Raw genomic sequence first — 18,751 nt, 5'->3', positions numbered from 1 at the left:
ACCTGGTGTTACTATACATCACTTTAACCACCTGGTGTTACTATACATCACTTTAACCACCTGGTGTTACTATACATCACTTTAACCACCTGGTGTTACTATACATCACTTTAACCACCTGGTGTTACTATACATCACTTTAACCACCTGGTGTTACTATACATCACTTTAACCACCTGGTGTTACTATACATCACTTTACCACCTGGTGTTACTATACATCACTTTAACCACCTGGTGTTACTATACATCACTTTAACCACCTGGTGTTACTATACATCACTTTAACCACCTGGTGTTACTATACATCACTTTAACCACCTGGTGTTACTATACATCACTTTAACCACCTGGTGTTACTATACATCACTTTAACCACCTGGTGTTACTTACATCACTTTAACCATCTGGTGTTACTATACATCACTTTAACCACCTGGTGTTACTATACATCACTTTAACCCACCTGGTGTTACTTTAATCACACCTGGTGTTACTATACATCACTTTAACCACCTGGTGTTACTATACATCACTTTAACCCACCTGGTGTTACTATACATCACTTTAACCCACCTGGTGTTACTATACATCACTTTAACCACCTGGTGTTACTATACATCACTTTAACCACCTGGTGTTACTATACATCACTTTAACCACCTGGTGTTACTATACATCACTTTAACCACCTGGTGTTACTATACATCACTTTAACCACCTGGTGTTACTATACATCACTTTAACCACCTGGTGTTACTATACATCACTTTAACCACCTGGTGTTACTATACATCACTTTAACCCACCTGGTGTTACTATACATCACTTTAACCACCTGGTGTTACTATACATCACTTTAACCCACCTGGTGTTACTATACATCACTTTAACCCACCTGGTGTTACTATACATCACTTTAACCCACCTGGTGTTACTATACATCACTTTAACCCACCTGGTGTTACTATACATCACTTTAACCACCTGGTGTTACTATACATCACTTTAACCACCTGGTGTTACTATACATCACTTTAACCACCTGGTGTTACTATACATCACTTTAACCACCTGGTGTTACTATACATCACTTTAACCACCTGGTGTTACTATACATCATCACCTGGTGTTACTATACATCACTTTAACCACCTGGTGTTACTATACATCACTTTAACCACCTGTTACTATACATCACTTTAACCACCTGGTGTTACTATACATTAACCACCTGGTGTTACTATACATCACTTTAACCACCTGGTGTTACTATACATCACTTTAACCACCTGGTGTTACTATACATCACTTTAACCACCTGGTGTTACTATACATCACTTTAACCACCTGGTGTTACTATACATCACTTTAACCACCTGGTGTTACTATACATCACTTTAACCACCTTAACTTTAACCACCTGGTGTTACTATACATCACTTTAACCACCTGGTGTTACTATACATCACTTTAACCACCTGGTGTTACTATACATCACTTTAACCACCTGGTGTTACTATACATCACTTTAACCACCTGGTGTTACTATACATCACTATTTAACCACCTGGTGTTACTATACATCACTTTAACCACCTGGTGTTACTATACATCACTTTAACCACCTGGTGTTACTATACATCACTTTAACCACCTGGTGTTACTATACATCACTTTAACCACCTGGTGTTACTATACATCACTTTAACCACCTGGTGTTACTATACATCACTTTAACCCATTTATATAAGAGATTCTCCAAAATGTAAAATATTTCAAGAATTTGTATGTAAATTCTAGTTGTACTTTATCAAAGGCCTTTTCAAAGTCTGCTCTGAATACCGGGCCTGGTTTCCCAGAGTCTTCATAGTGTTCTATTGTTTCCACTACTTATATTATCTCCAGAGTCTTCATAGTGTTCTATTGTTTCCACTAGTTATATTATCTCCAGAGTCTTCATAGTGTTCTATTGTTTCCACTAGTTATATTATCTCCAGAGTCTTCATAGTGTTCTATTGTTTCCACTAGTTATATTATCTCCAGAGTCTTCATAGTGTTCTATTGTTTCCACTACTTATATTATCTCCAGAGTCTTCATAGTGTTCTATTGTTTCCACTAGTTATATTATCTCCAGAGTCTTCATAGTATTCTATTGTTTCCACTAGTTATATTATCTCCAGAGTCTTCACAGTATTCTATTGTTTCCAGTACTTATATTATCTCCAGAGTCTTCATAGTGTTCTATTGTTTCCACTAGTTATATTATCTCCAGAGTCTTCACAGTATTCTATTGTTTCCAGTACTTATATTATCTCCAGAGTCTTCACAGTATTCTATTGTTTCCACTACTTATATTATCTCCAGAGTCTTCATAGTGTTCTATTGTTTCCACTACTTATATTATCTCCAATGTATCGTCCATGTAAAACACCTGTCTGATTAGGATGAATAATATCTGACAAAACCTTTTAAATGTTTAAATACTCTCTCTACAGATGTCAACATCCTGAGGTTTTTCTTCAACCTTGGTGTGAAGGTAATGACCATACTACATTGCCTAGCAGCGTATCTTGGTAGCTCTTAACAAGTGTCTGTAAATACGCTACTGACCAACACACTATTTTCCTCCCTTCCCCTCCCTCCCTCCCTCCCTCCCTCCCTCCCTCCCTCCCTCCCTCCCTCCCTCCCTCCCTCCCTCCCTCCCTCCCTCCCTCCCTCCCTCCCTCCCTTCCCCTCCCTGCCCCTTCCCTCCCTGCCCCTCCCTCCCTCCCTTCCTTTCCCCTCCAGGCGTTCACCAACCCCATGTGGCCCCCCACTCTTACATCCTCCCTCTTCACCAGGCCTACAGCATGCAGCCCAAACTACCCTCAGTCTCCCTCCCCTCTTCCCACTGGTACCCCTCCCACCCCTCCACCGTGCCCCAGGAGGGGTACGGACACCCCCACCCTCAGTACCCCTCCCCCACGGGTTTGGGGGGCCTCCATCTGCATGACAACCTCCAGAGATCAACCCCCCAATCGGTTGCAGAACCTCCCCAGCATATGGAGTTCAGATACGGGCAGGATGGTCGCTCTGCCCTGGGGTACCCTTCCAACCGCCACCTTCACCCTGCCTCAACCCAGCCCGTGCCGTTCCAGCCACGTATGGCTGGCTCTCTACCCTGGTGTAGCAACGTTACCCCGCGACCGAATGCCTACGCTGGGGTATGCTCTGTACCCACACCCCTGACACAATACTCTCCACAAGCACCCCAACCTGCACCTCCCAACCAGTACCCGACTGCACCTCCCAACCAGTACCCGACTGCACTCCAATCCTCTACCCACACCTCTCAAGCTCAGCCCTACACTCCAGCTCCAGCCGCCTCCCCTCCCTCCGTACCCCAGTACCAATCAGCGTCTCTGGGGTACCCTCCCCCGAGGCTGCCCAGTGGGAACCAGACCCGAGGACCGCTGGATCCTTGCCCCGCCAGCGGTGCCTCTTCCCTGTGTATGAGGTCCAGCCACAGCCCCCTGGAGAACCATAATGCTAATACTACCTCTTTTGTCAATATTACTACTGATGCTGATGCTGCTGCTACTACCTTGTCTAGTACTACTGCTTCCAACACAGAGAGAGGTGAGTGCTGACCTCTCTACATTTTATGTGATCGATTATTTTTGTTTGTTTTTTGTTTCCAACTTTATCACTCTTTTTACTTGTTTACACAAAGATTTATAGGTTGAACACGTTCTCTCACTTTACTAACAGAGAGGATTTAGAGGTTGAACACATTCTCTCACTTTACTAACAGAGAGGATTTATAGGTTGAACACATTCTCTCACTTTACTAACAGAGAGGATTTAGAGGTTGAACACGTTCTCTCACTTTACTAACAGAGAGGATTTAGAGGTTGAACACGTTCTCTCACTTTACTAACAGAGGGGATTTAGAGATGAACACGTTCTCTCACTTTACTAACAGAGGGGATTTAGAGGTTGAACACGTTCTCTCACTTTACTAACAGAGAGGATTTAGAGATGAACACGTTCTCTCACTTTACTAACAGAGGGGATTTAGAGATGAACACGTTCTCTCACTTTACTAACAGAGAGGATTTAGAGATGAACACGTTCTCTCACTTTACTAACAGAGGGGATTTAGAGGTTGAACACGTTCGCTCACTTTACTAACAGAGAGGATTTAGAGGTTGAACACGTTCGCTCACTTTACTAACAGAGAGGATTTAGAGGTTGAACACGTTCGCTCACTTTACTAACAGAGAGGTTTTAGAGCTAATTTCATTTCTCTAGTAGGAACCTTTTAAGTTATTTATGGTAATCAACCATATAAGTGGACGGTTTGGTCAGTCTCTAATGTTCGGGTTATTGTCTCAGCTTTACAGACTGTTCTTGCAGGCTTCGCAGACAGAGGACAGGGAGACATGAAGACTGCTGGCACTCTGCTAGTGAACCCTCTTCCTCCTACTGAGCAGGTAAGTCTTGATGGAGCAGCAATGGCGTAAAAAAAACAAAAAGTGCATGGTCGGAGAGAATGTTAGCATTTTAGCTAACCCTTTTCCTAACTTTAACCTAATTCTCCTAACCTGTAGAGTTAGTTCTCCACACCTGTAGGGTTAGTTCTCCACACCTGTAGGGTTAGTTCTCCACACCTGTAGGGTTAGTTCTCCTAACCTGCAGGGTTAGTTCTCCACACCTGTAGGGTTAGTTCTCCTAACCTGCAGGGTTAGTTCTCCACACCTGTAGAGTTAGTTCTCCTAACCTGTAGAGTTAGTTCTCCTAACCTGTAGGGTTAGTTCTCCTAACCTGTAGAGTTAGTTCTCCTAACCTGTAGGGTTAGTTCTCCTAACCTGTAGAGTTAGTTCTCCTAACCTGTAGGGTTAGTTCTCCTAACCTGTAGAGTTAGTTCTCCTAACCTGCAGGGTTAGTTCTCCACACCTGTAGGGTTAGTTCTCCTAACCTGCAGGGTTAGTTCTCCACACCTGTAGAGTTAGTTCTCCTAACCTGTAGAGTTAGTTCTCCTAACCTGTAGAGTTAGTTCTCCTAACCTGTAGGGTTAGTTCTCCTAACCTGTAGAGTTAGTTCTCCTAACCTGCAGGGTTAGTTCTCCTAACCTGCGGGGGTTAGTTCTCCTAACCTGCGGGGGTTAGTTCTCCTAACCTGCGGGGGTTAGTTCTCCTAACCTGTGGGGGTTAGTTCTCCTAACCTGTAGGGTTAGTTCTCCTAACCTGTAGAGTTAGTTCTCCTAACCTGCAGGGTTAGTTCTCCTAACCTGTAGAGTTAGTTCTCCACACCTGCGGGGGTTAGTTCTCCTAACCTGTAGGGTTAGTTCTCCACACCTGCGGGGGTTAGTTCTCCTAACCTGTAGGGTTAGTTCTCCTAACCTGTAGGGTTAGTTCTCCTAACCTGTAGAGTTAGTTCTCCTAACCTGCAGAGTTAGTTCTCCACACCTGCAGGGTTAGTTCTCCACACCTGCAGGGTTAGTTCTCCACACCTGCAGGGTTAGTTCTCCACACCTGCAGGGTTAGTTCTCCTAACCTGTAGGGTTAGTTCTCCACACCTGTAGGGTTAGTTCTCCTAACCTGTAGAGTTAGTTCTCCACACCTGCGGGGGTTAGTTCTCCTAACCTGCAGGGTTAGTTCTCTAACCTGTAGAGTTAGTTCTCCACCTGCGGGGTTAGTTCTCTAACCTGTAGGGTTAGTTCTCCTAACCTGCAGGGTTAGTTCTCCACACCTGTAGAGTTAGTTCTCCTAACCTGTAGAGTTAGTTCTCCACACCTGTAGGGTTAGTTCTCCACACCTGTAGGGTTAGTTCTCCACACCTGCGGGGGTTAGTTCTCCACACCTGCGGGGGTTAGTTCTCCACACCTGCGGGGGTTAGTTCTCCTAACCTGTAGGGTTAGTTCTCCTAACCTGCAGGGTTAGTTCTCCACACCTGTATAGTTAGTTCTCCTAACCTGCAGGGTTAGTTCTCCTAACCTGTAGAGTTAGTTCTCCTAACCTGCAGGGTTAGTTCTCCACACCTGTAGAGTTAGTTCTCCACACCTGTAGAGTTAGTTCTCCTAACCTGTAGGGTTAGTTCTCCTAACCTGTAGGGTTAGTTCTCCTAACCTGCAGGGTTAGTTCTCCTAACCTGCGGGGGTTAGTTCTCCTAACCTGCGGGGGTTAGTTCTCCTAACCTGCGGGGGTTAGTTCTCCTAACCTGTGGGGGTTAGTTCTCCTAACCTGTAGGGTTAGTTCTCCTAACCTGTAGAGTTAGTTCTCCTAACCTGCAGGGTTAGTTCTCCTAACCTGTAGAGTTAGTTCTCCACACCTGCGGGGGTTAGTTCTCCTAACCTGTAGGGTTAGTTCTCCACACCTGCGGGGGTTAGTTCTCCTAACCTGTAGGGTTAGTTCTCCTAACCTGTAGGGTTAGTTCTCCTAACCTGTAGAGTTAGTTCTCCTAACCTGCAGAGTTAGTTCTCCACACCTGCAGGGTTAGTTCTCCACACCTGCAGGGTTAGTTCTCCACACCTGCAGGGTTAGTTCTCCACACCTGCAGGGTTAGTTCTCCTAACCTGTAGGGTTAGTTCTCCACACCTGTAGGGTTAGTTCTCCTAACCTGTAGAGTTAGTTCTCCACACCTGCGGGGGTTAGTTCTCCTAACCTGCAGGGTTAGTTCTCCTAACCTGTAGAGTTAGTTCTCCACACCTGCGGGGGTTAGTTCTCCTAACCTGTAGGGTTAGTTCTCCTAACCTGCAGGGTTAGTTCTCCACACCTGTAGAGTTAGTTCTCCTAACCTGTAGAGTTAGTTCTCCACACCTGTAGGGTTAGTTCTCCACACCTGTAGGGTTAGTTCTCCACACCTGCGGGGGTTAGTTCTCCACACCTGCGGGGGTTAGTTCTCCACACCTGCGGGGGTTAGTTCTCCTAACCTGTAGGGTTAGTTCTCCTAACCTGCAGGGTTAGTTCTCCACACCTGTATAGTTAGTTCTCCTAACCTGCAGGGTTAGTTCTCCTAACCTGTAGAGTTAGTTCTCCTAACCTGCAGGGTTAGTTCTCCACACCTGTAGAGTTAGTTCTCCACACCTGTAGAGTTAGTTCTCCTAACCTGTAGGGTTAGTTCTCCTAACCTGTAGGGTTAGTTCTCCTAACCTGTAGGGTTAGTTCTCCACACCTGCGGGGGTTAGTTCTCCACACCTGCGGGGGTTAGTTCTCCTAACCTGCAGGGTTAGTTCTCCTAACCTGCAGGGTTAGTTATCCTAACCTGTAGAGTTAGTTCTCCTAACCTGTAGGGTTAGTTCTCCACACCTGCGGGGGTTAGTTCTCCTAACCTGCGGGGGTTAGTTCTCCTAACCTGCGGGGGTTAGTTCTCCTAACCTGTAGGGTTAGTTCTCCTAACCTGTAGGGTTAGTTCTCCACACCTGTAGGGTTAGTTCTCCACACCTGTAGGGTTAGTTCTCCACACCTGTAGAGTTAGTTCTCCTAACCTGTAGAGTTAGTTCTCCTAACCTGTAGAGTTAGTTCTCCACACCTGTAGAGTTAGTTCTCCTAACCTGCAGAGTTAGTTCTCCTAACCTGCAGAGTTAGTTCTCCTAACCTGCAGGGTTAGTTCTCCTAACCTGTAGGGTTAGTTCTCCTAACCTGTAGGGTTAGTTCTCCTAACCTGCAGGGTTAGTTCTCCTAACCTGCAGGGTTAGTTCTCCTAACCTGCAGGGTTAGTTCTCCTAACCTGCAGGGTTAGTTCTCCTAACCTGTAGGGTTAGTTCTCCTAACCTGCGGGGGTTAGTTCTCCTAACCTGTAGAGTTAGTTCTCCACACCTGCAGGGTTAGTTCTCCTAACCTGCAGGGTTAGTTCTCCTAACCTGTAGGGTTAGTTCTCCTAACCTGTAGAGTTAGTTCTCCTAACCTGTAGGGTTAGTTCTCCTAACCTGTAGGGTTAGTTCTCCTAACCTGTAGGGTTAGTTCTCCTAACCTGTAGGGTTAGTTCTCCTAACCTGTAGGGTTAGTTCTCCTAACCTGTAGGGTTAGTTCTCCTAACCTGCAGGGTTAGTTCTCCTAACCTGCGGGGGTTAGTTCTCCTAACCTGCGGGGGTTAGTTCTCCTAACCTGTAGAGTTAGTTCTCCACACCTGTAGGGTTAGTTCTCCTAACCTGTAGGGTTAGTTCTCCTAACCTGTAGGGTTAGTTCTCCACACCTGTAGAGTTAGTTCTCCACACCTGTAGAGTTAGTTCTCCACACCTGCGGGGGTTAGTTCTCCTAACCTGTAGGGTTAGTTCTCCTAACCTGCAGGGTTAGTTCTCCACACCTGTAGAGTTAGTTCTCCTAACCTGCAGGGTTAGTTCTCCTAACCTGTAGGGTTAGTTCTCCTAACCTGCAGGGTTAGTTCTCCACACCTGTAGGGTTAGTTCTCCACACCTGTAGGGTTAGTTCTCCTAACCTGTAGGGTTAGTTCTCCACACCTGCGGGGGTTAGTTCTCCACACCTGCGGGGGTTAGTTCTCCACACCTGCGGGGGTTAGTTCTCCACACCTGCGGGGGTTAGTTCTCCACACCTGCGGGGGTTAGTTCTCCTAACCTGTAGGGTTAGTTCTCCACACCTGCGGGGGTTAGTTCTCCACACCTGCGGGGGTTAGTTCTCCTAACCTGTAGGGTTAGTTCTCCTAACCTGTGGGGGTTAGTTCTCCACACCTGCGGGGGTTAGTTCTCCACACCTGCGGGGGTTAGTTCTCCACACCTGCGGGGGTTAGTTCTCCACACCTGCGGGGGTTAGTTCTCCACACCTGCGGGGGTTAGTTCTGCTGCTTAAAGTCACTTTTGACTGTAGCTGTATACCATCTAGCCAACCACAGTAATGTTATTTTTCTTCCTGGGGTAAATGCAGATGGACCAACTCCAGGCTGTGTTACACTATAGATGGACCAACCCCAGGCTGTGTTACACTATAGATGGGCTGTATGGTCCACTATGTTACACTATAGATGGGCTGTATGGTCCACTATGTTACACTATAGATGGGCTGTATGGTCCACTATGTTACACTATAGATGGGCTGTATGGTCCACTATGTTACACTATAGATGGGCTGTATGGTCCACTATAGATGGGCTGTATGGTCCACTATAGATGGGCTGTATGGTCCACTATAGATGGGCTGTATGGTCCACTGTGTTACACTATAGATGGGCTGTATGGTCCACTGTGTTACACTATAGATGGGCTGTATGGTCCACTATGTTACACTATAGATGGGCTGTATGGTCCACTGTGTTACACTATAGATGGGCTGTATGGTCCACTGTGTTACACTATAGATGGGCTGTATGGTCCACTATGTTACACTATAGATGGGCTGTATGGTCCACTGTGTTACACTATAGATGGGCTGTATGGTCCACTATAGATGGGCTGTATGGTCCACTATGTTACACTATAGATGGGCTGTATGGTCCACTATGTTACACTATAGATGGGCTGTATGGTCCACTATGTTACACTATAGATGGGCTGTATGGTCCACTGTGTTACACTATAGATGGGCTGTATGGTCCACTGTGTTACACTATAGATGGGCTGTATGGTCCACTATGTTACACTATAGATGGGCTGTATGGTCCACTATGTTACACTATAGATGGGCTGTATGGTCCACTATGTTACACTATAGATGGGCTGTATGGTCCACTGTGTTACACTATAGATGGGCTGTATGGTCCACTATAGATGGGCTGTATGGTCCACTATGTTACACTATAGATGTGCTGTATGGTCCACTATGTTACACTATAGATGGGCTGTATGGTCCACTATGTTACACTATAGATGGGCTGTATGGTACACTATAGATGGGCTGTATGGTACACTATAGATGGGCTGTATGGTACACTATAGATGGGCTGTATGGTCCACTATAGATGGGCTGTATGGTCCACTATGTTACACTATAGATGGGCTGTATGGTCCACTATGTTACACTATAGATGGGCTGTATGGTCCACTGTGTTACACTATAGATGGGCTGTATGGTCCACTATAGATGGGCTGTATGGTCCACTATAGATGGGCTGTATGGTCCACTATGTTACACTATAGATGGGCTGTATGGTCCACTATGTTACACTATAGATGGGCTGTATGGTCCACTATGTTACACTATAGATGGGCTGTATGTTACACTATAGATGGGCTGTATGGTTCACTATAGATGGGCTGTATGGTACACTATGGTCCACTATAGATGGGCTGTATGGTCCACTATGTTACACTATAGATGGGCTGTATGGTCCACTGTGTTACACTATAGATGGGCTGTATGGTCCACTGTGTTACACTATAGATGGGCTGTATGGTCCACTATGTTACACTATAGATGGGCTGTATGGTCCACTATGTTACACTATAGATGGGCTGTATGGTCCACTATGTTACACTATAGATGGGCTGTATGGTCACTATGTTACACTATAGATGGGCTGTATGGTCACTATGTTACACTATAGATGGGCTGTATGGTCCACTATGTTACACTATAGATGGGCTGTATGGTCCACTATGTTACACTATAGATGGGCTGTATGGTCCACTATGTTACACTATAGATGGGCTGTATGGTCCACTATGTTACACTATAGATGGGCTGTATGGTCCACTATATGTTACACTATAGATGGGCTGTATGGTCCACTATGTTACACTATAGATGGGCTGTATGGTCCACTGTGTTACACTATAGATGGGCTGTATGGTCACTGTGTTACACTATAGATGGGCTGTATGGTCCACTGTGTTACACTATAGATGGGCTGTATGGTCCATATAGATGGGCTGTATGGTCCACTGTGTTACACTATAGAGATGGGCTGTATGGTCCACTATGTTACACTATAGATGGGCTGTATGGTCCACTATGTTACACTATAGATGGGCTGTATGGTCCACTATGTTACACTATAGATGGGCTGTATGGTCCACTATGTTACACTATAGATGGGCTGTATGGTCCACTATGTTACACTATAGATGGGCTGTATGGTCCACTATGTTACACTATAGATGGGCTGTATGGTCCACTATGTTACACTATAGATGGGCTGTATGGTCCACTATGTTACACTATAGATGGGCTGTATGGTCCACTAGATGGGCTGTATGGTCCACTATAGATGGGCTGTATGGTCCACTATGTTACACTATAGATGGGCTGTATGGTCACCACTATAGATGGGCTGTATGGTCCACTATGTTACACTATAGATGGGCTGTATGGTCCACTATGTTACACTATAGATGGGCTGTATGGTCCACTATGTTACACTATAGATGGGCTGTATGGTCCCACTATGTTACACTATAGATGGGCTGTATGGTCCACTATGTTACACTATAGATGGGCTGTATGGTCCACTATGTTACACTATAGATGGGCTGTATGGTCACTATGTTACACTATAGATGGGCTGTATGGTCCACTATGTTACACTATAGATGGGCTGTATGGTCCACTATGTTACACTATAGATGGGCTGTATGGTCACTATCCACTATAGATGGGCTGTATGGTCACTATGTTACACTATAGATGGGCTGTATGGTACACTATAGATGGGCTGTATGGTTACACTATAGATGGGCTGTATGGTCCACTATGTTACACTATAGATGGGCTGTATGGTCCACTATGTTACACTATAGATGGGCTGTATGGTCCACTGTGTTACACTATAGATGGGCTGTATGGTCCACTATGCTACACTATAGATGGGCTGTATGGTCCACTATAGATGGGCTGTATGGTCCACTATGTTACACTATAGATGGGCTGTATGGTCCACTACACTATAGATGGGCTGTATGGTCCACTATGTTACACTATAGATGGGCTGTATGGTCCACTATGTTACACTATAGATGGGCTGTCATGGTCACTATAGATGGGCTGTATGGTCACACTATAGATGGGCTGTATGGTCCACTATGTTACACTATAGATGGGCTGTATGGTCCACTATAGATGGGCTGTATGGTCCACTATGTTACAATAATACACTATAGATGGGCTGTATGGTCCACTATGTTACACTATAGATGGGCTGTATGGTCCACTATGTTACACTATAGATGGGCTGTATGGTCCACTATAGATGGGCTGTATGGTCCACTATGTTACACTATAGATGGGCTGTATGGTCCACTATGTTACACTATAGATGGGCTGTCATGGTTCACTATGTTATGGTCTATGTTACACTATAGATGGGCTGTATGGTCCACTATAGATGGGCTGTATGGTCCACTATGTTACACTATAGATGGGCTGTATGGTCCACTATAGATGGGCTGTATGGTCCACTATAGATGGGCTGTATGGTCCACTATGTTACACTATAGATGGGCTGTATGGTCCACTATGTTACACTATAGATGGGCTGTATGGTCCACTATGTTACACTATAGATGGGCTGTATGGTCCACTATGTTACACTATAGATGGGCTGTATGGTCACTATGTTACACTATAGATGGGCTGTATGGTCCACTATGTTACACTATAGAGATGTATGGTCCACTGTATGGTCCACTATAGATGGGCTGTATGGTCCACTATGTTACACTATAGATGGGCTGTATGGTCACTATGTTATACTATAGATGGGCTGTATGGTCCACTATGTTACACTATAGATGGGCTGTATGGTCCACTATGTTACACTATAGATGGGCTGTATGGTCCACTACTATAGATGGCTGTATGGTCCACTATAGATGGGCTGTATGGTCCACTATGTTACACTATAGATGGGCTGTATGGTCCACTATGTTACCACTATAGATGGGCTACACTATGTTACACTATAGATGGGCTGTATGGTTCCACTATAGATGGGCACCTGGTCACTATATTTACACTATAGATGGGCTGTATGGCCACTAAATATCACACTATAGATGGGCTGTATGGTCCACTATGTTACACTATAGATGGGCTGTATGGTCACCCGGGCCACTATAGATGGGCTGTATGGTCCACATACACTATAATATGGCCAGCCTCAAATGTACCTGGGCCAGCCTCTAAATACATGGTCCACTATAGATGGGCTGTATGGTCCACTATGTTACACTATAGATGGGCTGTATGGTCCACTATGTTACACTATAGATGGGCTGCATGGTCCACATGGGTTAACTATAGATGGGCTGTATGGTCCACTAATATCACACTATAGATGGGCTATCATGGTCCACTATAAATACACTATAGATGATGGTTATCACCTGGTCCACTATAGATGGGCTGGGCCACTAATGTCACTATAGATGGGCTGTATGGTCCAATACACTATAGATGGGCTAATATCACCTGGCCAGACTCATGTCACCTTAATATAGATGGGCTGTATGGTCCCACACTCATAGATGGGCTCACCTGGGCCACTAATATGTTACTGGGCTAAATATCACTGTATGGCCAGCTATCTAAATATCACCTGGGCCAGCTATGTCTAAATATCATGGGCTGTATGGTCCCAGCCGCTAGAATATCACCCGGGCACTAGCCTATAGATGGGCTGTACCTGGCCAGCCGCTAACACTATAGATGGGCCAGTCCACTGTGTTACACTATAGATGATGGGCTATATTTCACTATAGATGGGCTGGGTCCAGCCGCTAAATTCACCTAGCTATAGATGGGCTGTACACTATAGATGGGGCTGTATGGTCCACTAATTCACACCTGGGCTAAATATCACTATAGATGGGCTGTATGGCCACTAATATCACCTGGGCTAAATGGTCACTATAGATGGGCCAGTCCCCTAATATCACCTGGGCTGTATGGTCCAATATCACTATAGATGGGCCATTGGCCCACTAATACACTATAGATGGGCTGTATGCCCACTATGTTAATATCACCTGTATGGTCCCACTAAATAGACTGGGCTAAATATCACTATGTTAAATATCACCTGGGCCAGTTACACTATAATATCACCTGGGCTAAATATCACCTGGGCTGTATGGTCCACCTAAATATCACCTGGGCCAGCCACTAATATCATGGGCATGGTCCCTGGGCCAGCCCCTAGTATCAACTGGCTTATTAGCCCTAATATCACCTGTGGCCAGCCTCAAATATCACCTGGCCAGCCCTAAATATCACCTGGCCCAGCCCTAAATATGGGCCAGCCCCTAATATCACCTGGGCCAGCCTCTAAATATCACCTGGGCCAGCCTCTAAATATCACCTGGGCCAGCCTCTAAATATCACCTGGGCCAGCCGCTAAATATCACCTGGGCCAGCCGCTAAATATCACCTGGGCCAGCCGCTAAATATCACCTGGGCCAGCCCCTAATATCACCTGGGCTAAATATCACCTGGGCCAGACTCTAAATATCACCTGGGCTAAATATCACCTGGGCCAGCCCCTAATATCACCTGGGCTAAATATCACCCGGGCCAGCCCCTAATATCACCTGGGCCAGCCCCTAATATCACCTGGGCCAGACTCTAAATGTCACCTGGGCTAAATATCACCTGGGCCAGACTCTAAATGTCACCTGGGCTAAATATCACCTGGGCCAGCCGCTAAATATCACCTGGGCCAGCCGCTAAATATCACCCGGGCCAGCCCCTAATATCACCCGGGCCAGCCCCTAATATCACCTGGGCCAGACTCTAAATGTCACCTGGGCTAAATATCACCTGGGCCAGCCCCTAATATCACCTGGGCCAGACTCTAAATGTCACCTGGGCTAAATATCACCTGGGCCAGCCGCTAAATATCACCTGGGCTAAATATCACCTGGGCCAGCCCCTAATATCACCTGGGCCAGCCCCTAAATATCACCTGGGCCAGACTCTAAATATCACCTGGGCCAGCCCTAAATATCACCTGGGCCAGCCCCTAATATCACCTGGGCCAGCCCCTAATATCACCTGGGCCAGCCCCTAATATCACCTGGGCCAGCCCCTAATATCACCTGGGCCAGCCCCTAATATCACCTGGGCTAAATATCACCTGGGCTAAATATCACCTGGGCCAGCCCCTAATATCACCCTGGGCCAGCCCCTCATATCACCTGTGCCAGCCCCTAATATCACCTGGGCCAGCCCCTAATATCACCTGGGCCAGCCCCTAATATCACCTGGGCCAGCCCCTAATATCACCTGGGCCAGCCCCTAATATCACCTGGCCAGCCCCTAATATCACCTGGGCCAGCCCCTAATATCACCTGGGCCAGCCCCTAAATATCACCTGGGCCAGCCCCTAATATCACCTGGGCCAGACTCTAAATATCACCTGGGCCAGCCCCTCATATGTCACCTGGGCCAGACTCTAAATATCACCTGGGCCAGACTCTAAATATCACCTGGGCCAGCCCCTAATATCACCTGGGCCAGCCCCTAATATCACCTGGGCTAAATATCACCTGGGCCAGCCCCTAATATCACCTGGGCCAGCCCCTAATATCACCTGGGCCAGCCCCTAATATCACCTGGGCCAGCCCCTAATATCACCTGGGCCAGCCCCTAATATCACCTGGGCCAGCCCCTAATATCACCTGGGCCAGACTCTAAATATCACCTGGGCCAGCCCCTAAATATCACCTGGGCCAGCCCCTAAATATCACCTGGGCCAGCCCCTAATATCACCTGGGCCAGCCCTAAATATCACCTGGGCCAGCCCCTAATATCACCTGGGCCAGCCCCTCATATCACCTGGGCCAGCCCTCTAAATATCACCTGGGCCAGACTCTAAATATCACCTGGGCCAGCCCCTCATATCACCTGGGCCAGACTCTAAATGTCACCTGGGCCAGACTCTAAATATCACCTGGGCCAGCCCCTCATATCACCTGGGCCAGACTCTAAATATCACCTGGGCCAGCCTCTAAAATATCACCTGGGCCAGACTCTAAATATCACCTGGGCCAGCCCCTCATATCACCTGGGCCAGCCCCTCATATCACCTGGGCCAGCCCCTCATATCACCTGGGCCAGCCCCTCATATCACCTGGGCCAGCCCCTAATATCACCTGGGCCAGCCCCTAATATCACCTGGGCTAAATATCACCCGGGCCAGCCCCTCATATCACCTGGCCAGCCCCTCATATCACCTGTGCCAGCCCCTAATATCACCTGGGCCAGCCCCTCATATCACCTGGGCCAGCCCCTCATATCACCTGGGCCAGCCCCTAATATCACCTGGGCCAGCCCCTAATATCACCTGGGCCAGCCCCTAATATCACCTGGGCCAGCCGCTAAATATCACCTGGGCCAGCCCCTAATATCACCTGGGCCAGACTCTAAATATCACCTGGGCCAGCCCCTCATATGTCACCTGGGCCAGACTCTAAATATCACCTGGGCCAGACTCTAAATATCACCTGGGCCAGACTCTAAATGTCACCTGGGCCAGACTCTAAATGTCACCTGGGCCAGACTCTAAATGTCACCTGGGCCAGACTCTAAATGTCACCTGGGCTAAATATCACCTGGGCCAGCCGCTAAATATCACCTGGGCCAGCCGCTAAATAGCACCTGTTACACTTCGACAAGAGACACGGAGGAAACACCGTGCACCTGGCAACCTTGATTAGTGCGCACTGCGCCCGGCCTGCCACAGGAGTCGCTGGGGCGCGATTAACAAGGACATCCCTACCGGCCAAACTCTCCCTAACCCGGACGATTGAACCTCCCGGTCGCGACCGTTTACGACAGAGACTGGGCGCGAACCCAGAGTCTCTGGTGGCACAGCTGGCGCTGCAGTACAGCGCCCTTAACCACTGCGCCACCCGGGAGGCTGATAACATCTTTTAACAGTGTCATAATCTGAATCACCAGAACACTTTGGAAGAGCAGTGGCCAAATGTCTGGCGGCCATTTTAGGGAATCCTGCTCAGACAGACAGACATGAATCCACTTCCTTTCCATTGAATGGAGCTACAAATTGGCTGTTTCCCTTACTATGTTGAGGGTGCAGGATCTTGTTCTCCATGATTTATGGTAGTCTCTCTAATCACCTATTCTGAAACTCTGCTGTGTTCAAAATACAACTTATAGGGTAAACGTCCATTATTTTGTTAGCCTGTGTGTTTATGCAACTTTTGAAATGATTCCACCAATCCTCAAGGTGGATGTCAGTGACTACCCAAATGTGTATTTTGATCGACTTAAATTTTAGTCATGGGATTTTGTTGTTCATTGATTTCATCTGTGTATAGTGTTTCTGACTTTGTACTGTTACTAATCTCTCTATCTATCTCTCTTACCTCTCAGGTCACATGGGTCCCCGAGGGTCACCTGATAACAACAGTAAGTGCCCACACCATGTTCAAGGATGTATCCGTCGGCATGGCGATGCAGGGTGCGGGCGACGCCCCCATGACCCAGAGCGGGGCGGAGTTCAACATGAAAACGACCAATGAGACGACGACGGGGAGCTGGGGCGAGACTTCATATTTAGTGCCTCAGGCCCCAAGCGGCGTAACATCATTGGACCGAGACTGGGAGGGAGGGGAGTGGCTAGACCCTAATGACCACACCCTCAGAAACGGAAAGAAGTTCTACAGTCGCTCCTTCAGAGGTGGAGGAGGGAGGGGAGGACACGAGGAGGGAGGAGGAGCCAGGGGGTATAGAGAGAACCGTTGGAGGGGGGAGAGACGGGGGGTAGGAGGTTACCGAGGAGTGGGGAGGAGAGATAACAGGGAAGGTTTCCGGGAACAAGACCGAGGGGACAGGAAGCAGGAAGGAAGAGGGGGCGACGCCACCTCTAAAGGACAAAATGTGAGGGGTCGGGGGAGGAGCTACCACTACAATCAACAGCAATCCAATGTCAGAGAGGCAGGCTACTCTAGTGGGATGAGGAACCCCCCTTATACAGATTTGTGAGATTTGATTGGCTGATATGGCTTTTTTGGGGGGGGGGGGGGGGGTTGTTTATATTTTTGTTTTTTTCTGATTTGGTATTTTAATCGTCTGGTTTGTGGGATTATATAGCCGTCGTTGGACTCGTCTTTTAAAAAAGAAAAAAAAATCTGTCAAGTGTCTTTCTCCATGTTATTGTTGCTTTCTGGACTCAGGCTGTATCCCATATATAGTGCACTACCCCCCCATAGGGCCCTGGTCAAAAGTAGTGCACTATATAGGGGTTAGGGTGTCATTTGGGATACAGACTATCTCCTCTGAAAGATGTTAATCCTGCACAGGTAGTTAATGTTATTCCAGGTAGATGTTTGAATTTTCATTTAATAAAAGTTTGCTGTATTAGACATGACCTTTTTTTCTGTTTCAGAAACATTTATTTCTGACGCGTCAGTAAGTATATATAAATGGGATTATGTATATATACACTAGCGTTCAAAAGTTTTTAAATGTACTTTAAAAAAATATATATACATGTATGTACATATATGTAATCGAACCCACAAATGCTGATGCTCCAGATACTCAACTAGTCTAAAGAAGGCCAGTTTAATTGCTTCTTTAATCAGAACAACAGTTTTCAGCTGTGTTAACATAATTGCATAATTGCAAAAGGGTTTTCTAATGATCAATTAGAGCCTTTTTAAAATGATAAACTTGGATTAGCTAACACAACGTGCCATTGGAACACAGGAGTGATGGTTGCTGATAATGGGCCTCTGTACACCTGTGTAGATATTATATATACAGTTGAAGTTGGAAGTTTGCATAGGTTGGAGTCCTTTTTAACTTATTTTTCAACCACTCCACAAATTTCTTGTTAACAAACTATAGTTTTGGCA

General features: G+C 46.6%; 1 protein-coding gene across 1 annotated transcript in view; it reads left to right on the top strand.

The window, feature by feature from the left end:
* The window catches only part of otud4 (OTU deubiquitinase 4), a 63,397-nt gene extending 45,136 nt beyond the window's left edge, over positions 1–18,261 (top strand). The window contains 5 exon segments of the mRNA XM_065025175.1: positions 2,499–2,539; positions 2,791–2,815; positions 2,818–3,621; positions 4,381–4,478; positions 17,265–18,261. Of these exon segments, the coding sequence (XP_064881247.1) occupies positions 2,499–2,539; positions 2,791–2,815; positions 2,818–3,621; positions 4,381–4,478; positions 17,265–17,876 (1,580 nt within the window). The 3' untranslated portion in view covers positions 17,877–18,261.
* Positions 18,262–18,751: the final 490 nt, after the last annotated feature.

Source organism: Oncorhynchus nerka, linkage group LG12, assembly GCF_034236695.1.
Source record: "Oncorhynchus nerka isolate Pitt River linkage group LG12, Oner_Uvic_2.0, whole genome shotgun sequence".
Taxonomy (NCBI): domain Eukaryota; kingdom Metazoa; phylum Chordata; class Actinopteri; order Salmoniformes; family Salmonidae; genus Oncorhynchus; species Oncorhynchus nerka.
This window is presented reverse-complemented; position numbering and strand designations above follow the sequence as displayed.